Raw genomic sequence first — 18396 nt, 5'->3', positions numbered from 1 at the left:
TACTCTTAAAACTATTCAGCAAGTTCTTATCATAGCCTTGTTTTCCAGCCTGCTGGAAAGCGGCACCCATTATACCTATCTTCAAAAATTCTGGAGAGCAATCTGATTCGTATAACTACCGTTCCATTAGTCTTCTTTCTATCATAAGCAAGATTTTTGAATCTTCAATAAACAAACATTTAATTCTTCATCTTGAATCTAATAACTTACTTTCTGACCATCAATATGGATTTCGATCTTCTCGTTCTACAGCTGATTAGCTAACAGTAATAACTGACATGTTTTATCGTGCATTAGATAAAGGTGCAGAGGTTAAGGCCATCGCTCTTGACATTTTAAAAGCTTTTGATAAAGTTTGGCATGCTGGTCTTCTCCATAAGCTTTCTTCTTATGGTGTATCCGGCAACATCTTTAAGATCATTGAATCCTTCCTTTCCAATCGTAGCATAAAAGTTGCCCTCGACAGACAGCACTCTTCTTCTTATTCTGTAACCTCAGGGGATTCTCAAAGTTCTATCCTTAGCTCTATACTTTTTTTTCATTTACATTAACGTTCTTCCAGATATTCTCACATCTAAGGTAGCTTTTTTTGCTTATGATACTACCGATTATTCTTGTCATGACAAGAAGCCAACACTCTCTGATTGCTTGGAGGGGGCATTTGAGCTTGAAAAGAATCTCACTTCTGCTACAGAATGGGGCTCACAGTGGCTGGTGAACTTCAATTCTGATAAAACGCAATTTGTTTCATCCAATTATTATTGCAATAAGTTAGATCTTCCTATATTTATGAATAGTAATGTACTCGATGAGTCATCCACTCTTTATCTTTTAGGAATAACTCTTACTTTCGATCTTTCTTAGAAACCATATATCAAATCTGTTGCAAAACTAGAATCTGCTAAGGTTGCATCTCTTTATCGAGCTTAAAACTTTCTTACTATTATCTATCTCTATAAATCTCAAATCCGGCCTTGTATGGAATACCATTGCCATATCTAGGGCGGATCTTCTAACGGTGCCCTTTCTCTTTAAGACAAGGTGCAAAAACGCATTGTAAACATAGTTGGACCTGATCTTGCAGCCAACCTCCAACCATTATCACATCGTCGTAATGTTGCTTTTCTTTCTCTTTTCTACAAATACTATAATGGGAACTGCTCTAAAGAGCTAGCGTCTTTTATGACATCTACTAAAATTCATTCTTATAATAAAATTCATACTTAGTAATAACTCATCATTCAATTAAATCTCATCATTCAATTAAATCTCATCATTCAATTAAATCTCATCCTTTTTCTGTGACTGTTTCTAAGTGCTTCAAAAACTCTTATTCGTCGAGTTTTTTCCTTGACCTTCAGTTCTTTGGAATTCATTTCCTTCATTTTGCTTTCCTAATTCATATAATCTGCAATCCTTTAAGTCGTCTTAAAGGATTGCAGATTATATGAATTATTTTTAAGTAATCTTCATCTTTTCTCTTCCAGTAACTTCCAAATTTAATTATTGGTTGCTTAAAGCCTTGTTGGAAGCAATGTTTAAAAAAAAAAAAAAAAAAAAAACTTATGGACTTATAAAAGTCATGATTAAATTGCTTATTAAAACTTTTAAATGCTGTAAAATAATTATACAGTAGAATCTCTTTAATTCAGATTTTATGGGGAAAAATAAAAGTTTTAATTAGAGGGATTTTCAAATTATAGAAAGTTAATTTTGCTATTCCTTTTGTTAATTAATAAATTTTCTAGTTTTTTTAATTAAACTTGATATTTCGTTATAATTTTGTTTCCTTATTTAAGAATTGTTTTTTTTTAAGTAATTAAGTTTAGCTATTAGCCGCAAATTATTGAAATGCTTTATAAGTTAAAAGATGCTAACTACCATAGTCAGTTTGTCTAAAAATTTACTTTTAACATGGATGAATAAGACATGTGACCACATGCACTTCCTGGGAAGGTTTGATAACATAATATTGAAGTATTATGTTATCAAGCCAAGAACCCTTACCTTGTACACATATGCCTATATTAGTCCTCCTTGACCATATTTGTGCAAAATCAATACCTTAATAAAAATCGTTATTTTCATTTTGATTAAAACTTTAATAGGACCTATGACTTTTTGATTACGGATTGGTTATCTAAGAAAACATTTAACATAAATTTTAACTTAATTAAAACAAATATCAAACAACACTTTAACTGAATTTAAAATTATAAAAAAATTGTATTTAAAGAAATATATTAATTTAATATATCATTTTCATGGTTTGTTTTATGCTTTTTTTTATGTTTTACACTTTGCATTACTTTGGAAGATTTCTTGAAATTTTAAAACAAATCAAGATAGAAATTATAATATATTTTTTTTTTTGATTGCAATGTATTACTTCCAAATTTAATTTTTAAAATTTTTTTTACTATTACATCGAGTGTAATAATGAATAAATTATTAAAAAAGCAAATATGTAACTTACAGTATCAAATGTTCTATTTTTATCTTCTTCTAAAAGTTTCTCATCAGAACTATCTTTATCAAACTCTTTTTGACATTTATTTAAAAGAATCCTTCTAAATGTAATTGTGCCATTGGGAGTGGAAGTATCTGTCATGGGTTGTTTAAACTAAAGTAAAAAATTTAAATACAATTTTATAAACAATAAATATACAGGCCTTGGCAGGAGTAAATACACAAGCAGTGATATCTAAAACAAACTTAAAAGGCTGCCCACGCTAGTAGCATTTGCGCAGACAAACAAGATTGAAAACAAAAAGAACTATGATAACTAGTTATGTTTTAAGTTTTCTTTGTAAGTTACACTGAAACATTTTGTATTATATCAAAAGTTCATCTGAGAAACAATTGTCAGCAACAGTTGTTTTTCTAATATTTACTCTAGCATAGTAACAATTACAAAAAAAAACTGTTTTCAGTTTCTTAAACATGGTTTTTAATGAAATTAATTAACTGGTCATTTGAACTTATTGTGTTTATTTAAAAATAGTTACTTCAAACCATTAAAAAAAATCTTTAATAATGACCTTTTTCTCTTAAAGACTCTGGAATGGTATAATTTTGCAGAAGAGAAAATAATGAAAAAAAAGCTTGTATATGGATTGTCTGTATGTGTTCAATGAAAGTTTAGTAGTGAATGATAACCAGAAGACAAAAAGTAGGAGACTCTTTCAGAATGTTACCTTAAAAATAAGCATTTATACTAAAAATTGCTTAATTAAAAATAAATATTAAAACAAGTAAGTAACAGTAAAAAATGCATAACTATGCTATAATAACTACGTTTAAAAATGTCCATATAAGAATGTAATGGAAAAACATCATGGTTATTATTTAACACATCATGAATTTATATAATAAAACTAGAAAATTATATGCATTTCCGTAATTTTGGTTGCCCAAGTAATTATGTTTATGATATAAATAACAATATGCCGCAATTCAAATAATGACATGAAACAATATTATTTATTTTAACAAAGGTAAACAAAAAAAATAGTAAACAAAAAACTTAAAATCATAAATATAAAAAAGTATAAATTTACAATATAAAATTTTTTGCACTAATATTTAATAGCATAATAATTTAGACCATTATTTCTATAACAAAAACCATTTTAAAAAACGAAACTTTTTCCTGCTGAATTTGAATATGTAAGTTGATAAAGTTAGCAGGTTTAATAATAATGACAATTTGTCTGAATTGCTTGCTATGACCTACTACCATATCATCAATAATCAAGTAAATGAACATTAGGAAATAATGTATTATAAGATAGGAGCTTATTTTTAAATACAAATTAAAGTTAAATAATGCATGTTAAAGATAATTTCAAACTTTCTTTTTATTAAGTTAGTTTTAAAGTATTAGAAAAACATACGAAAAAATGTTGTAAAACATTTTCTGCCAACAAAGTACCCAACAATAGTTATGAAAGACGGCTACCATAAGTAACCAAAACAGTAAGAGGATTGAAAATTTCGGAAAGTTGCATTAGAAATACTCTGATAAGTTTCAAAATCACAGCCGGCATTTAACACTATGCAGGAATCAACAGGTTAAAATAAAAAAATACTTAAAGCAATAATAGGCTTATAATTGTCGCTAGCAAGATTGAGGAGATATGAAGAAAGAATCAGTTGATCTTTGAAAAAGTAGAAGCAACTTATTAAATTAATCAAGATATGTGTAACCACTATACAGAAATCAACCAACACACTTGTAGAGATGCTAGAAAACAGCAAGATCCAATAAGTAGACATGTTGATTGATCGAAACAAATAGGGACAATATTAACAAAATACAGCTAAAGGAAAAAATTAGACTTATTGCCTCAGCGAATTCAGTTTAAAATAAGACTTTAACCAAAAATCTTTTTTTTTTTACTGTTAATAGTTCAAAAACAGTATATTTTCAGAGCTCCTGAATACTAAAAAGTAAGAGTTTATCATTTGTGACTTTCAAATCTGATCCTTTTTGGGACTCTCCACACACCTGTTATTGTCAATAAGTAGTAGAAGATTTTAATTGACTATTTATGTTATTCAATAATTATTTTATATAAAATTGTCATCCAAAAAGCAAAGTTCATTTAAAAATATACATACACTAAAAAAAATCATTACCTTTTTTAATTCATATTTTATAATACTTTAAATATATAATTTATTTTTAAATTGCTGAGTACAGCAAAAACAAAAAACACACAAAAAAATTTGATCTTAATAAAGATTTACAGAATTTATAAATATTAATGAACATAAACTAAAAAACATACACAATCAATAAGGCGATGACATAAATTAGCATATGCCACACTAAATACTGGCTCACTGACTGCTTTCTCAAATATAAGATCAATTGCAATTTCTAACTTTTCTTTAGTGTCAATTTTCAATTCCTTCATTTTGTCAAGAAGCGATATAAATTTCTGTGGAGTTAGTTTATTCAATATTCCACGTATGCTTCTAGCAAGCTCCTAAATATATAATACAATAACAAAAACATAAGTTTTGTAAAATTATATAACCCAAATCTACAATTTTTAAAATATACTTATTGTAAATAAAGTTTGCATTAAAGTATAGTTAAATATAATTGCATATATTTATAAATATTTACTAATACTTTATAGAAAATTGAAAGCAATTTGATAGTTGAATCATACGAAATTGAAAAAAACCCTTATTTTATTTTAGTTTTTTTTAAACTAAAATTAATTTTTTTTAACCCAGATGTGTTAAACCCATAATGTGTTTTCAATATCAAGAGCAATCAATAGCATTGCAAATAAGTGTTGCCCACAGATTTTTTTTTTTTTTTTTTTTTAGATTATTCACCTCCCCGAGGCCCGAGGGGGGCCACTACAGTCGAGGAGGCTACTCATTTTTTTTTTTTTTTTTTTAAGTTGTTATTCGTGGTACAACCCTCTCTCAACTCTTTAACTCCGAAACACGAACCTTTCCGAGCAAGGCCGCTGCGCGGAGAAACTAAGTTGAGCACGGTACTTCCAGGGACGTGGTGGGAGTCGAACTCCGAACCTCTCGCTTATGAAGCGAGCGCTCTTACCACTACACCACTACCGCAGATGAAAAGTTTTTATTTGTTATACAGAGTTCATTATTCAAAGAATATTAAAAATACTATTATTTACTAGACATTACATTAAAAGAATAAGCTCTTAAAACTTCCCAACCTTTTATTTTTTAAAACCAAGTTCTTATTTATTTTCTTCGTTGCTGTTTTAATCTATTGCTCATAATATTACAATTTAAGCCTAACTAGATAATTAAATGTTTTATATAATAATTATTTTTTTATAATTATTAAATTGATATTGGTTAAAATAAATAAAAAATTAATGTTTTTACATTATTAAAACAGTTATAGATATTTTAAATTATGCTATGTAAAATTCTTGAATTGCTTTTTGTTGTTATTTATATGTATATCAATTGAAAAAAAAATATTTCAATGAAATTATATATAATGAAATTTAAAAAAAATTTAAAGAAATATTTTAATGAAATTATATATAATGAAAACTCATATTAAATATTTAACTAAAACAAATTAACTTAAACTTTACAAAAATTTACTGAGTAACGTAAAAAAGTTAAACCAACAAACCACCAAGCTTGTACCAGGTCTCAAATAACCGCAAAAATTTCTTTAGTAACTGAATAATGCCATATAGGAACTATTTACTGAATAACTTATTAGCATCAAAAACAGTTGATAAATTTAAAAAAAGAAAAAATCATTGTCTTATCACATAACAATTAATTAACTAAATTGCTTCTATAGCAGGGTTACAATAATCCTACTCTGCAAAGATTTGTAATATTTATCAAATAAAAACCTATTTTCAAGCCCGTGAGGAGAGGCATGTCATATGCCTATTCTGACCATGCATTTAATATTTTATTTACAGAGCTTGGCCATGCTGTTTTAAAACCCCGAAATTTTCAAAACATGCTCTTAGCATGTTTTGAAAATTTCGGGGTTTTAAAAAAGTATTGAAATTTTTAAACTAAACTTAAAAGAAAATAAAAAATAAATATGAACTGAAAAGAGTAATGAAATCTTAACTGTTGAAAAAATAAATATAAGATAAGCGAGAAAAATTAAAACCTAAAATTAATATAATTCTTTTTAATTTAAAAAAATCTCACTTAAAAGTTTAAGTAAATAAACAAATATCTTAAAATATTATATAAATATATAAACAAAAGTTATAAAAGCATTATTGAAAGAAATAGTTGATTAGGTGAGATTTCTTTTGTTTTTTCATAATAAAGTAAACAATTTTGCTTTACTTAAGTTAATTTTAAGTATATGTCTAAATTTAAATTACTTATATATTTATATGCTTGTTATAGAATACAAATGAAAGAAATAAAAACTCTGTTAAAATGCATAATGATAGTTGTGTGTGTGTATATATATATGTGTGCGTGTGTGTACATGTATATATATATGTGCGTGTGTGTACATGTATATATATGTATGTGTATATATATATATATATATATATATATATATATATATATATATATATATATATATATATATATATATATATATAATACATAATACTATTTTGCAATTATTTCCTGAAAGCTCATTTTTATTAATTAATATTAAATATTATTTAGAGCTTTTACTCAACATACAAATTTGTTTTTAGTTTTTTTTTATTACAAATAGTATATAACAAAAACATATAAACAGTATAGAATTTAGATTTGGTAAATGGTTTGAAGATGGTTGAAATAAACTTACATAAAGCTGAATGTTTTTTTATGAAAAAATAAAAAAAATATTAAGTAAACAACTTTCTTTTAAGATTACTATCTTAATTTATACGTGTATTTACTTTTTTTCATGCGATTCTGCCCAAGAACCATGACATACTATTAAATATGCGCGCATGAAATTGTCAGAACTGTGAAGGCGTCTATTTCAGAAAAAAAAAATTATTTAAAATATTAACTGACATGCAAAGCTGACATTAAAATACCACTGGTCCTTTAACTTTTCAGTTTTTTAAAAACATTAAATTCCTTTTTTTTTAAAACTCAATAGATGTTATTCAATAAAAAACATTTATATTGATAAAAAAATTTTATTTATTATTTCTAAATTTATATAATATTTTCTTATAAATCACATTAAACTGTCAATTAAGCACTTGTTATACTTTAACACAGATATGTAATATTTAAGACAGGGGAGTCTAACATATAAAAACAAACTTAAACTGCTTATAGCTATTCTAAAACAAAATTATCTAAAAAATTATATTTTTTAATATTATTTTATTATCAATTAACTTCCAATTGAAAATATTTTTGTTTTTAAATAAATAATTCCTCGAAGTTTCCCCTCCAAACTAAAATTGATTTTAATGTTTTATACAATGCACAAACAACTTTAGTATATTTATTTTTTATATTATTGTGCAAAATTTTCAATCTTTAGTAATTCATTTTTGTTTATTTGCAATGTTTAAATTACATGGTGTTTAAACAAATAATTTAAAACATGTAAATTTTGACTGTTTTGTTTTTATTAAATTTTGCAATATGATAAATTAGCCATTTCATTGAAAGAATGTTCATTTGTCCTTAAACTCTAAATTTAATATTACTCTAAATTCTAAATAAATGAGTGTTAATAGTTTTTAATAAATTTAGAGTTTAAGGACCAAAAATGTTTCCAGATATCGCAATCCAATCACTTAACTCAAGCCTTGGACATAAAAAAATGTCATGCTGACATTAGCTTACTTTAACTGATTAAGGCAAAACGTTATAAAAGAGCATAAATAATGCAAGCTTTACTTAGAATGCCTCTTTAGTAAAATAAAAGCAAGTTACTTTTTTAATTATACATAAATATAGCATAAACTTACATCTCGTTCTCTTTGATCTTCAGGTAAATCTTTTATCAACTCACCAGGTCGAACCCATGCATTTTCTGACTTATGTAGTTCTATTTTTTCAAATTGGGGAGCAACAACTATCTTTTTTTGTTGTCCACTGCTAGAAGCTCCAGGGCCTCCTCCGCCAGATCCTCCTCTTCGCTCTTTTTCCTTTGATGATCTTCCTCCTGATGATCTTCCTCCACCAGCTTGCTTCATATAATTAGGTATAAAATCATTAGAAGCTAGCCTTTGTCCAGGAACTAAAGCTTTAGTAGGAGCATGTGCCTCATTTAATACAATATCAATGTCAGGTAGTCCCTGAGGTTTAAAAGTGCATATTGGAGCAAATTGAAATTGAAGCAAAAAGTCCCGATTGTATTGTCGCTTTTCATTATCATTATCAATGTCTTGAGTGTCTAAAATACAATGAAAAACTTTTTTTAATTGAATCAACAACAATTTATCTATGAAGGCAACTAAATCCAGTGCAAATATATTTAAATAATTCCAAATCAAAAAATATATGTTGATTCAAACAAACCCTATTTAAAAAATTGTTGATTGGCTGACAATTATAAAGAATGCCCACTGTTTGCGGTATTGAGTTATGAATGGAGTATTGTTCAGTGTAGATAAACTTATAGATTAGGAACAAAAAGACCACTAATACAATTATCTCTATGGAACAGTTCACTTGATTTGTTTAACTTACTAAAAATTAAAAGAGATAATCAGTTTTTTTGATTATCACAAATCAAGGTTGTGTAAACAAACTTGACTCAAAAATAATTGCCAGTTTTCTTATCTTAATTTGTGTTAACAAATTGAATCGAATAGCTTGGATAGAAAGGGCGTGCATTTGCATTAGAGACCACTTGTAAATTTTATTTTTGACAATATAACCACAGCTGTTAAGAAGTTTTGACAATTTAAATATTTCAGAGGTATGCTTAAAATAACTTATTTAACATACACAAATAACAACTGTGCTTTTTGAAAAAATTTATAAAAAGTCGATTTTAAAAATTTTACAGCACGCAAAGGCTCTTAAAAAAATATCCAATTATTTTTAATGATTGACTTAAAAAACACATTTTGTTTAAATTACTAAAGAATAATAAATATAACTTTTTATTTATACAAGCTTGTATTTATTATGATAAGCAATAGTATTTTTCAATACTTTTCAATTTTTATTTATAATTCTTTTATACATATGTCTTGTTTGGTCTAAAATGAAGCAAATTTATATAAAAACTTCAAAAATAGTAATTATTTAATTAAAAATATCTTTATAAAAAAAAAAAAATTAAAAATCTTAAAAAATAAGACCATTTTTTATTATTTTTAAAAATTTTATATAAACTTTGCTTTTTTTGAGACTCAACGAGACATACTTTTAAAAAACATATGTACAAAAGCAGTAAAAAGTATTATTACTATCACTTTTTGTTATAACTTCTTGAAGGAAAATATTTAAAAGATGCTTTGTTTGTGGAATTTACACCCATACAAAAATATAGTTTTAATTAGTAGTTATTTTGTTTTAATAAAAAATTGCACTTAGTTTGTAACATTTTTTAGAAAACGATAGTTCAAAAGTATTTTTTCTCTTGATCGTCTAGTTAAAATTTTTTTTTTTTGAAATTCTAATATATTTACATGGAATTTATTCTGCAAACTTTAGTGAATATCATTAAAACCACATTCAAAAATAGAAAAACACAAGTAAGATGAAGATTATCGTAATTCAATGGTAAATGCACTTAATTATCATGGAAACACAAACAGGAAAGCTGCTCATCAATTTAGCACCCAAAAGAACTTTAGAAACAAAACCCAGAAACGACCGAGAAAACAACTAAAATGGATAATTTTCAACTTTGTAAAATGTCAAAAGTTGATGCTTGCATTACTGGACCGCAGATTACTTCTAAATACAACGAATATTCTAGTTCAACAAATATAAGAGTTTACTGCGAAAAGAAGTTTACATGATAACAATTTATATGGAAGACATCCTAGTTAAAAACCATTGGTTTCAAAATATAATCAGATGCCTTGATTAAAATTTGCCTAAGCGCATTTACACTGGTCTTCACAATACTTTACTCACAAAATTAGGGTAAAGTGTTGTAGAGCGATGAAAGTAAATACAATTTGATTTAATTTAATGGTATTAAGTATTTGTTGTAAATGCAATGCATTTTAGTGAAGCTGCACCGAACAGTGAATGCCTTAGGGATGAATAATAAGATAAAAAGAGTTTAGAAGAGTGAGATAAAAAAATCAGGACGTTTTGAGTACAGTAGGATTCGCGCCTTATGGTACAGTATGAACACAAGAAGACCTTTAACTTTCCCATGAGACTGGCATCTCAAAAGAAGTTCCACTCTGAGTCCACACCAGGGTATCTTGCCAAGGTATCCCATTGTGTTATCCCAAAAGGACTATTCTCAGAGTATCCTGTCAAGATGAATGTTAAAGACTTCTGAATTGACACTGGGACCATAGGACAATTAGCGTGGCTCAATACAACTTGCATACGAATGTAAGTCACTTTTTTGACATGGGTGTCAATAAGTGCAGTGCTTTGTTGCAGTATAAGAAGGGTCAGTGAGAGTTGTGAACTGTTTAAAGTTTTATGTGTATGTAATGTAGACAGTCAATGCAATGTTCTCGTGTGTGTCTACTGTAACGAATGTCTTGATGGTATGAGTTGTTAGTTTAAGATTGGTTGAAAGTCATTAAAACTAGTGTAACGTAAGCTAGACGTGAATACTGGAAGTCCAATAACATGAATTTTAAAAATAACTATTGCAACTTTATAATCTGGAAATCTTAAATAGAATTACACCAATATAGTAACAATAACTTGTATATATATTTAACAAACTCATAATCTGTATATATATTTTACAACTAACAGTCTAAGATTATTAACAGTTAGCAGGTAGCCTTTAGTCAGTTTAACAGACTGTATGTATAGCATGGCTGATTTTGTGTTTACTTATATTCATAGTGACTTGTGTCTTTAGTATGAGTTTTTAGTATCAAAATAATATTATAAAGTGGTTAGAACCTGGTTATCAGAATTAAGTTATATGGTATCTAGTACTAATGTGAATATGTGTTTTTTATTCTTTATTAGCTTTGTAACTCTTTATTAGCAATATTATAGTATTTTAACAGTGTGAGAATGATACAATAACAATCATACGTAACTAACTTACAAAATAAGTTTTCCACTGGACATCTGTCCTTTTGTACTTTTATCTCACTCTGCCAAACTCTTTTCAACTTATTATTCATCTTTAAGACGTTCACTGCTTGGTGCAGCTTTACTAAAATGCATTGCATTTACAACAACAACAAAAAAAACAGTATCACAAAATTAGGGTAAAGTGTTGCGAAGTGATGAAAGTAAATTCAATTCTGTAAGTCAATACATTGTTTTCATCTGATGGTATTAAGTACATTGCGCCAAAAAAAAAAAGTCACAGTCTTAAACTCAGCTCAACAATTTCTACATTTTCAAAACAAGACTGGCTTTCAAGCAGAGGATTGAACAAGTTGGTTCAACACTTAACTAAGTAGCTCTCAAGCGAGAAGTTGAAAAAAACTTCATGGAAAAATTTGAGTCTCTTGGAACGTATCTTTCTGACAAGTTTGTCACCTCAGAAACTTTAGACACATCTAAAAGTCTTAGCCAATAATTCCAATTATCTATTGGTATACTGCAAAGATGTTGAAGCACTAAGAAACACTTGAGTTCAGATAAGAGGTCCTCAGTCAAATTAATATATATAGGTGGGAATTGATGGAATAGTTTTTAAGAGTTTTCAAGTGTTTTTTAAGAATGTTTCTGAGGGTTTTAGACCTAAAACGGGGACTCAGGAGTGACGCATTAACTTCTGGTGGCTAACACAGAAAACCTTTGTGAAAATCATGACAATATAAAGCAGATCATACGCATATTAAGAAAAATATGAAATACTTTTTAATAAAGTAACTGCTAAGTAAAACTACAATATAAAAACTTTTTATATTTAATGTACGAGCCCGTTAGTGTGTTTATGCTTAGCAGAAATGCAAGTTAAAATGCAAATTAAAGATAACTATAAAAACAATTTCTTATTTTCAAGAAGAAAAAAAATTTTTTATACATAATGTAATACAACTTATATTACAATATAATAAAAAAAAACTACAATAATAATAATTACACTAAAATCTTTTATATTTAATTTTATGTTAATGGCGATTCTTTAAACAATAAAATTAAAAATTGTATTTGGTAACAACTTGGCGGCAAAGTTGTATTTTAAAGATATGAAAACAAAAACATTGTCGCTGCAGCGCTGTATTACCATTTATAGTTTTAAAGTATTACAAACCTTAAATTGTTGTTGGTTTGTATTATCAACTTAAATTTATTGGTGTGTATTAACAATATAACAAGTTGTATAGTCATTTATTCTCACAACTATTTATTATGACCCCATTCAAGACCACGCTTAAAATATTTTGCTTTTTTAACTTGACCACGACAGTTTGTTTTGACAACTTAAGGCGTTACAAAAATGCACTGAAAATAAAAAGAAAATTTAAAATATAATTTATAAAAAAAAATAATAATAATAATTCTAAGCAAAAAAACACTAAAACTGAAAAGGAAAACATATTTAAATTATGTTTATAAGGAAATGCTAAACCGTGCAAAGTTCTTTGTAAATTATTATAAATATATTAAATACATAAACAATTATGTTTACTAATTACTTTATTAAATAAAGTAACAAATTAGATTTGATGATTGTTTACAATAAACCCATTTAATATAAATTATCAAAGAATATTACTTAAATACTTTTATATAAATATAACATATTCGTATAAAAGTAATTATGTAAAACATTCTGAAAAATATATAATGTATTTTTTTAAAAATCTTTTTAAACTTATAAACACTTTTAATAAAATGCTTGGCGTGAAAGAAAACTTTATATTACATAACTAAAGTTTAATAGTGTAATAAAAAACTGGTTTAGATAAGCATTAAAAAAACTATTATGTTAAATTTTTTATAAAATAAATTTAAAAGAGGTTTTAAAACCAAAATAATCGTTTGAAGTTTATAAAAACCATCATACAAAAAATAAAAAAATGAACTTCAAATTTAACTTAATAATCAATTGCAACATTTTAATACAATGGATAAAAACCAGACTGCATAATTCAAAAAAAAAAAATTACATATTTTATTAATGCAGCTTCTTCTTCTGTTTAGTATAAAAAACAAAAGGTTCAAAAAATGAAGTTCATATACACTACTGAAATATATTATTAATTTTAAAACAACTAAAATAATTATAAAATAATTGTACTCGAAAAAATGGGTCATATAAAATGACAGATACGTGTTGTTTTATACCGGACAAGTAAAGGCCTTTGCATTCATCATATATGGTAAAATCCAGCATATATAGGCTTTTTTAATAAAACCCCGCATAGGCCTTTTACAGCCACCACGCCCCTGATCAGCAACAATAAGTATTTTTGTTTCTAAATATTGTAAAAATGGTTTGGCTATTAAAACCATTAAGGACAATCCTATAGGGCCTGAATTTGGTAAGGATACTATTTTGTTTTTGTATAAAAAATTACGTTGCTTAAGGCAGAACTCAATCATTTTATGTATTTTAATAAGAGCTAGTCTAGATAGTTTTTTAAGATTATCATTGCTTAAAATAATGATAGCAATAAGAACTGTCAATTATAACGCTACATAAAATGTTGCTTTATAATTAAATCCAATGTTGCTTTTATAACCAAATCAAAAAAGACTTGGATATAATGCTACTAAATCAAGAGACTTGAATTTCACAGGAATTGATTGACTTTGGATTTAGACAGTCTCCCACAGGTCTTCTAACATAATTATAGCCCATGCTTCTAATTTGTTAAAACATACTTTCGTCTGTAAACATTACGCATTCCCATTATTCTGGTGTTTTGTCTTTTAAACTCTTACAAAATTGAACGTTATGCTGACAACTAAAGAGTTTAATGATCTTGAATTAAAAATGGAAAACAAACATTTTTGTTACTTCTACATAAAGAAAAATAGACTTATGTTTTATTTTTTGTCAAATTTATAAACTAATGCCACCGTTTATAGAAAAGTCAAAGAACTATGCTCATTTTTTTTTAATCAATTAGATTCTAAATGTTTGTAAGTTTGCGGATTTGTCCAACTCTTAAATATTATTTATCAACCTTATATTAATCTAAAACAACTTTAGGTCATCAATTTTTTTGTCTATATATATATATATATATATATATATATATATATATATATATATATATATATATATATATATATATATATATATATATACATATATATATATAAATATATATATATACATATATATATATAAATATATATATATACATATATATATATATATATATATAAATATACATATATATACATATATATATATTAGTGATGTACCGATTAATCGGCATCGGCTTAATTGGCCACTTTTTGTACAATCGGAATCGGTATCAGCATCGGCCTTTATCCTGCATTTTGATAATTATTAAATAATAAATAATCTAAACTTTATGCATCGCTTAGAATTTTTAGAAAAATTGTTTATTTTGACTTTGTTTACAGGCAAGTTTACTTATGTGGGTCCCAGTATTTGTTTACCAGTACGGATTCCATGAAAAAATTTACCCAATTTAAAGCTCTATGGCTTTATATCTTTAAAACTTTAATAGTTAGTTAATTCATCGGTATCGGCATCGGTATCGGCCAAAAAAGTGTTATCAGTACATCACTAATATATATATATATATATATATATATATATATATATATATATATATATATATATATATATATATATATATATATATATATATATATATATTATATATATATATATATATATATTTATATATATATATATATTTATATATATATATTTTTGAAAGTTGACAGTAGTTGAGACATTAGCAACTTTCTATAATTTAATTTTTGGTATAAATTAAAGTTTTGTTATAATTTGAACATTCGTTTGTGATGAGTCTTTATTGATGAAACACTGTTAAATAAATAAAAAATTTTGTTTAGTGATTTTCTACAAATTTATAATTTCTCTTTTTTTTTTTTAAGAATATTGAGCACTCTATTTTGTAAAATGCATTTTTAAGTTAAATAATAAATTAAATAATGAATTAAAGCATGTCATATAAAATAACTCGAATTTTGCAGTGTAAATTTTTATTGAATAAACACAATAGAAAATGTAAAATAAATGAAAAAAAATAGTTAAATTATCAAAAATTGTTAATATTCAATAAAATAATAGTTATAGCACCAAATTATGGCAAAAGTAAAGTTTAAATGACTTGAATGTTATAGTCCAATACTATGTCGGATGTCTCTTATTATCGAGCACAGCTTGTATTCTTCTTGGCATATATGTACTAATGTTTTACAAAATTCTCGAGTGATTTCATAAGTCCACACTTCTAAGAACTTTTTTAAGTTGTTCTTCAGATTTTGGCTGATATGCTGCAACTTTCAGCTTTATTATATTCCAGCAGTTCTCAAAAACATTAAGGTAGGGTGAACTTGAGGGCCAATTAGATAATAAATCAATTTTATTATCAGTAAACAACTTCTTAAATGTTTTAGCTGTATGACAAGGTGCCAAATCCTGCTGGAAAATGCTGGTTTTAGTAATTTCTATGTGCACTTTCACTTTGTCTTTCAATAAATTTAGAATTAGTTTTGTGCATTGACTTTTTCACCTATTTTAAAGATGTGCAACCCGCATTAGCCTTGCGCTGTGATTGCTCCCAATACCATGACTAAAAAAGGATGCTTTACTGTTTTGATGGTATACTTTGGATTCAGACAGTCTCCCACAGGTCTTTTAACATAATTATAGCCCATGCTTCTAATTTCTTAAAACATACTTTCGTCTGTAAACATTACGCATTCCCATTATTCTGGTGTTTTGTCTTTTAAACTCTTACAAATTGAATCCTAGCTTGTAATTGAGATGGAGTTAATAAAGGTTTTTTAGCTGGTGTTCTTGCAACTAGACCAAAGTGATAACACACAAAGTGATAACACAACCATCTAATTATTCTCGAACTAATAGTAAGTCCCCTTTCCATAGCAAGTTGTGATAACCTTGCAGATGTTGTGTGGGGCTCACTATTACCATTCTTTAAAAACGGTCTTCTCGTAATGTACTCACACATTTTCTACCATAATTTTTGCGATTTAAAAATTCTCGCACATTTAAAGCATTTTGCACGGCACATCTTGATATTTTTAATTGTTTTGCTATACTACTTTGTGAATAGCCCTCCAAAAATAGTACATTTAATTTACATATAACAAAGTTATTATTATCACCATTTTACCCAAAATATCACAATTATGACAACCTGACGGTGTGAAATAAATCAAAATATAATAAAAAATTATTTGTATCCAAGGTAATAATGCCATAAATAAACAAGTAAAATAAGTTTAAAAAACATAGCCTGCCTTAATCCTTTGGCCACTACCCTATATATGTGTGTATGTATATATGTGTGTGTGTGTGTGTGTGTGTGTGTGTGTGTGTGTGTGTGTGTGTGTGTGTGTGTGTGTGTGTGTGTGTGTGTGTGTGTATATATATATATATATATATATAAACTATGTTAGTGTATTCTACAATTGCTAAATTTTCTAGAAGAATAGAGCAATGATAAATTAGTTAAAACAACTCTAATTTTGATTACTTTAACACTGTGAATCCTGATGATTCTTCCTGATAAACCTACTGATGGTGAAACACAGTGTTGAAGTAATCAAAAATTAGATAAGTGTTTTAAATAATTTTTATATATGTATATAAAATATATATACGGCCCTTGGAATTAGGGTCGGCATTTGGCAATGCTGACCTAAAAGTTTTTGAGGTCAGCAAAAAACTGCCGACCTCGCTTCTATGTTTTATGGTAAGACCTTATTATCAAATTTTTTTTTGCCCATCTGATGTCGACCTCAAAAAGATTGAGGTCAGCAAATTATTGCATATCTCATTTTTTTTTAACTCCGAGGGTTTTTTTTGTGTGTATACACATACACACACACACTGTATGTATGTGTGTGTATACACACACACATACATACTTACAGCCAATGGAAATAGGGTCAATATTCAACAATGCTGAAATAACTGACAGTCTCTGAGGTTGGCAATTTTTTAAAAACCTTAAATTTTTAAACTTAATATTTCAAATAAATCAAAATTGACTAAATTAACGCTATATTTAAATCCTCAATAAAATTATTAAATAAAAATGGCTAAAAGGTTTCATGAAATAATTAAAATCAAAATAATAAAAAAATGTTTTATTAATAAACTGAACAAATTTATTTTTAAAAAACAACAGCAAAACAAACTTTTATTTAAATTTTAAGATAAGTAAAAAAAGAGGAAAAAAAAGAGAAATGTACTCAATTCTGTGTTAAATAACAAAAACATGTTTGTTTTTTTGATTCCTAAAATAATTCAAATAAAACAACAAAACAAAAGTTTCAAACACGAAACTTTTATTTAAATTGTAAACAAAACAATGAAATTAAAAAGAAAGAAACATATGAAATTAAAGAGAAAAACTAACACTTAACTAATTGTAAAAAGTATAAAAAAAAACACTACATTGTCATTATAAAAACAATGACTAAATTTATCATGAATTGATAAACATAATTAAATTGCTACAAATAGATTTTTGTATTTAAACCTATATTCATGTTATAGTATTAATATTATCGTGTATACTTAAGGGTATCAAGAAATATTGATAACATTAATTGGATTTCTTTAAAAAAATTTCTTAAGGTGTTATATCATGAGATACCTTT

General features: G+C 26.4%; 1 protein-coding gene across 2 annotated transcripts in view; it reads right to left on the bottom strand.

Moving 5' to 3' along the window:
• LOC100204643 (eukaryotic translation initiation factor 4 gamma 1) overlaps positions 1 to 18396 on the bottom strand; it is a 95483-nt gene that overhangs the window by 31828 nt on the left and 45259 nt on the right. For both annotated transcript variants that reach the window (XM_065799281.1, XM_065799280.1), the window contains exons 10-12: positions 8433 to 8860; positions 4794 to 4994; positions 2477 to 2623 (exon numbers count right to left, since the gene is read on the bottom strand). In XM_065799281.1, coding sequence (XP_065655353.1) covers positions 2477 to 2623; positions 4794 to 4994; positions 8433 to 8860 — 776 coding nt within the window. The remainder of the gene's footprint in view (positions 1 to 2476; positions 2624 to 4793; positions 4995 to 8432; positions 8861 to 18396) is intronic.

This window comes from Hydra vulgaris, chromosome 06, assembly GCF_038396675.1.
Source record: "Hydra vulgaris chromosome 06, alternate assembly HydraT2T_AEP".
NCBI classification, from domain to species: Eukaryota; Metazoa; Cnidaria; class Hydrozoa; order Anthoathecata; family Hydridae; genus Hydra; species Hydra vulgaris.
Note: the sequence above shows the minus strand (reverse complement) of the source record. Positions and strands in the feature narration are given on the sequence as shown.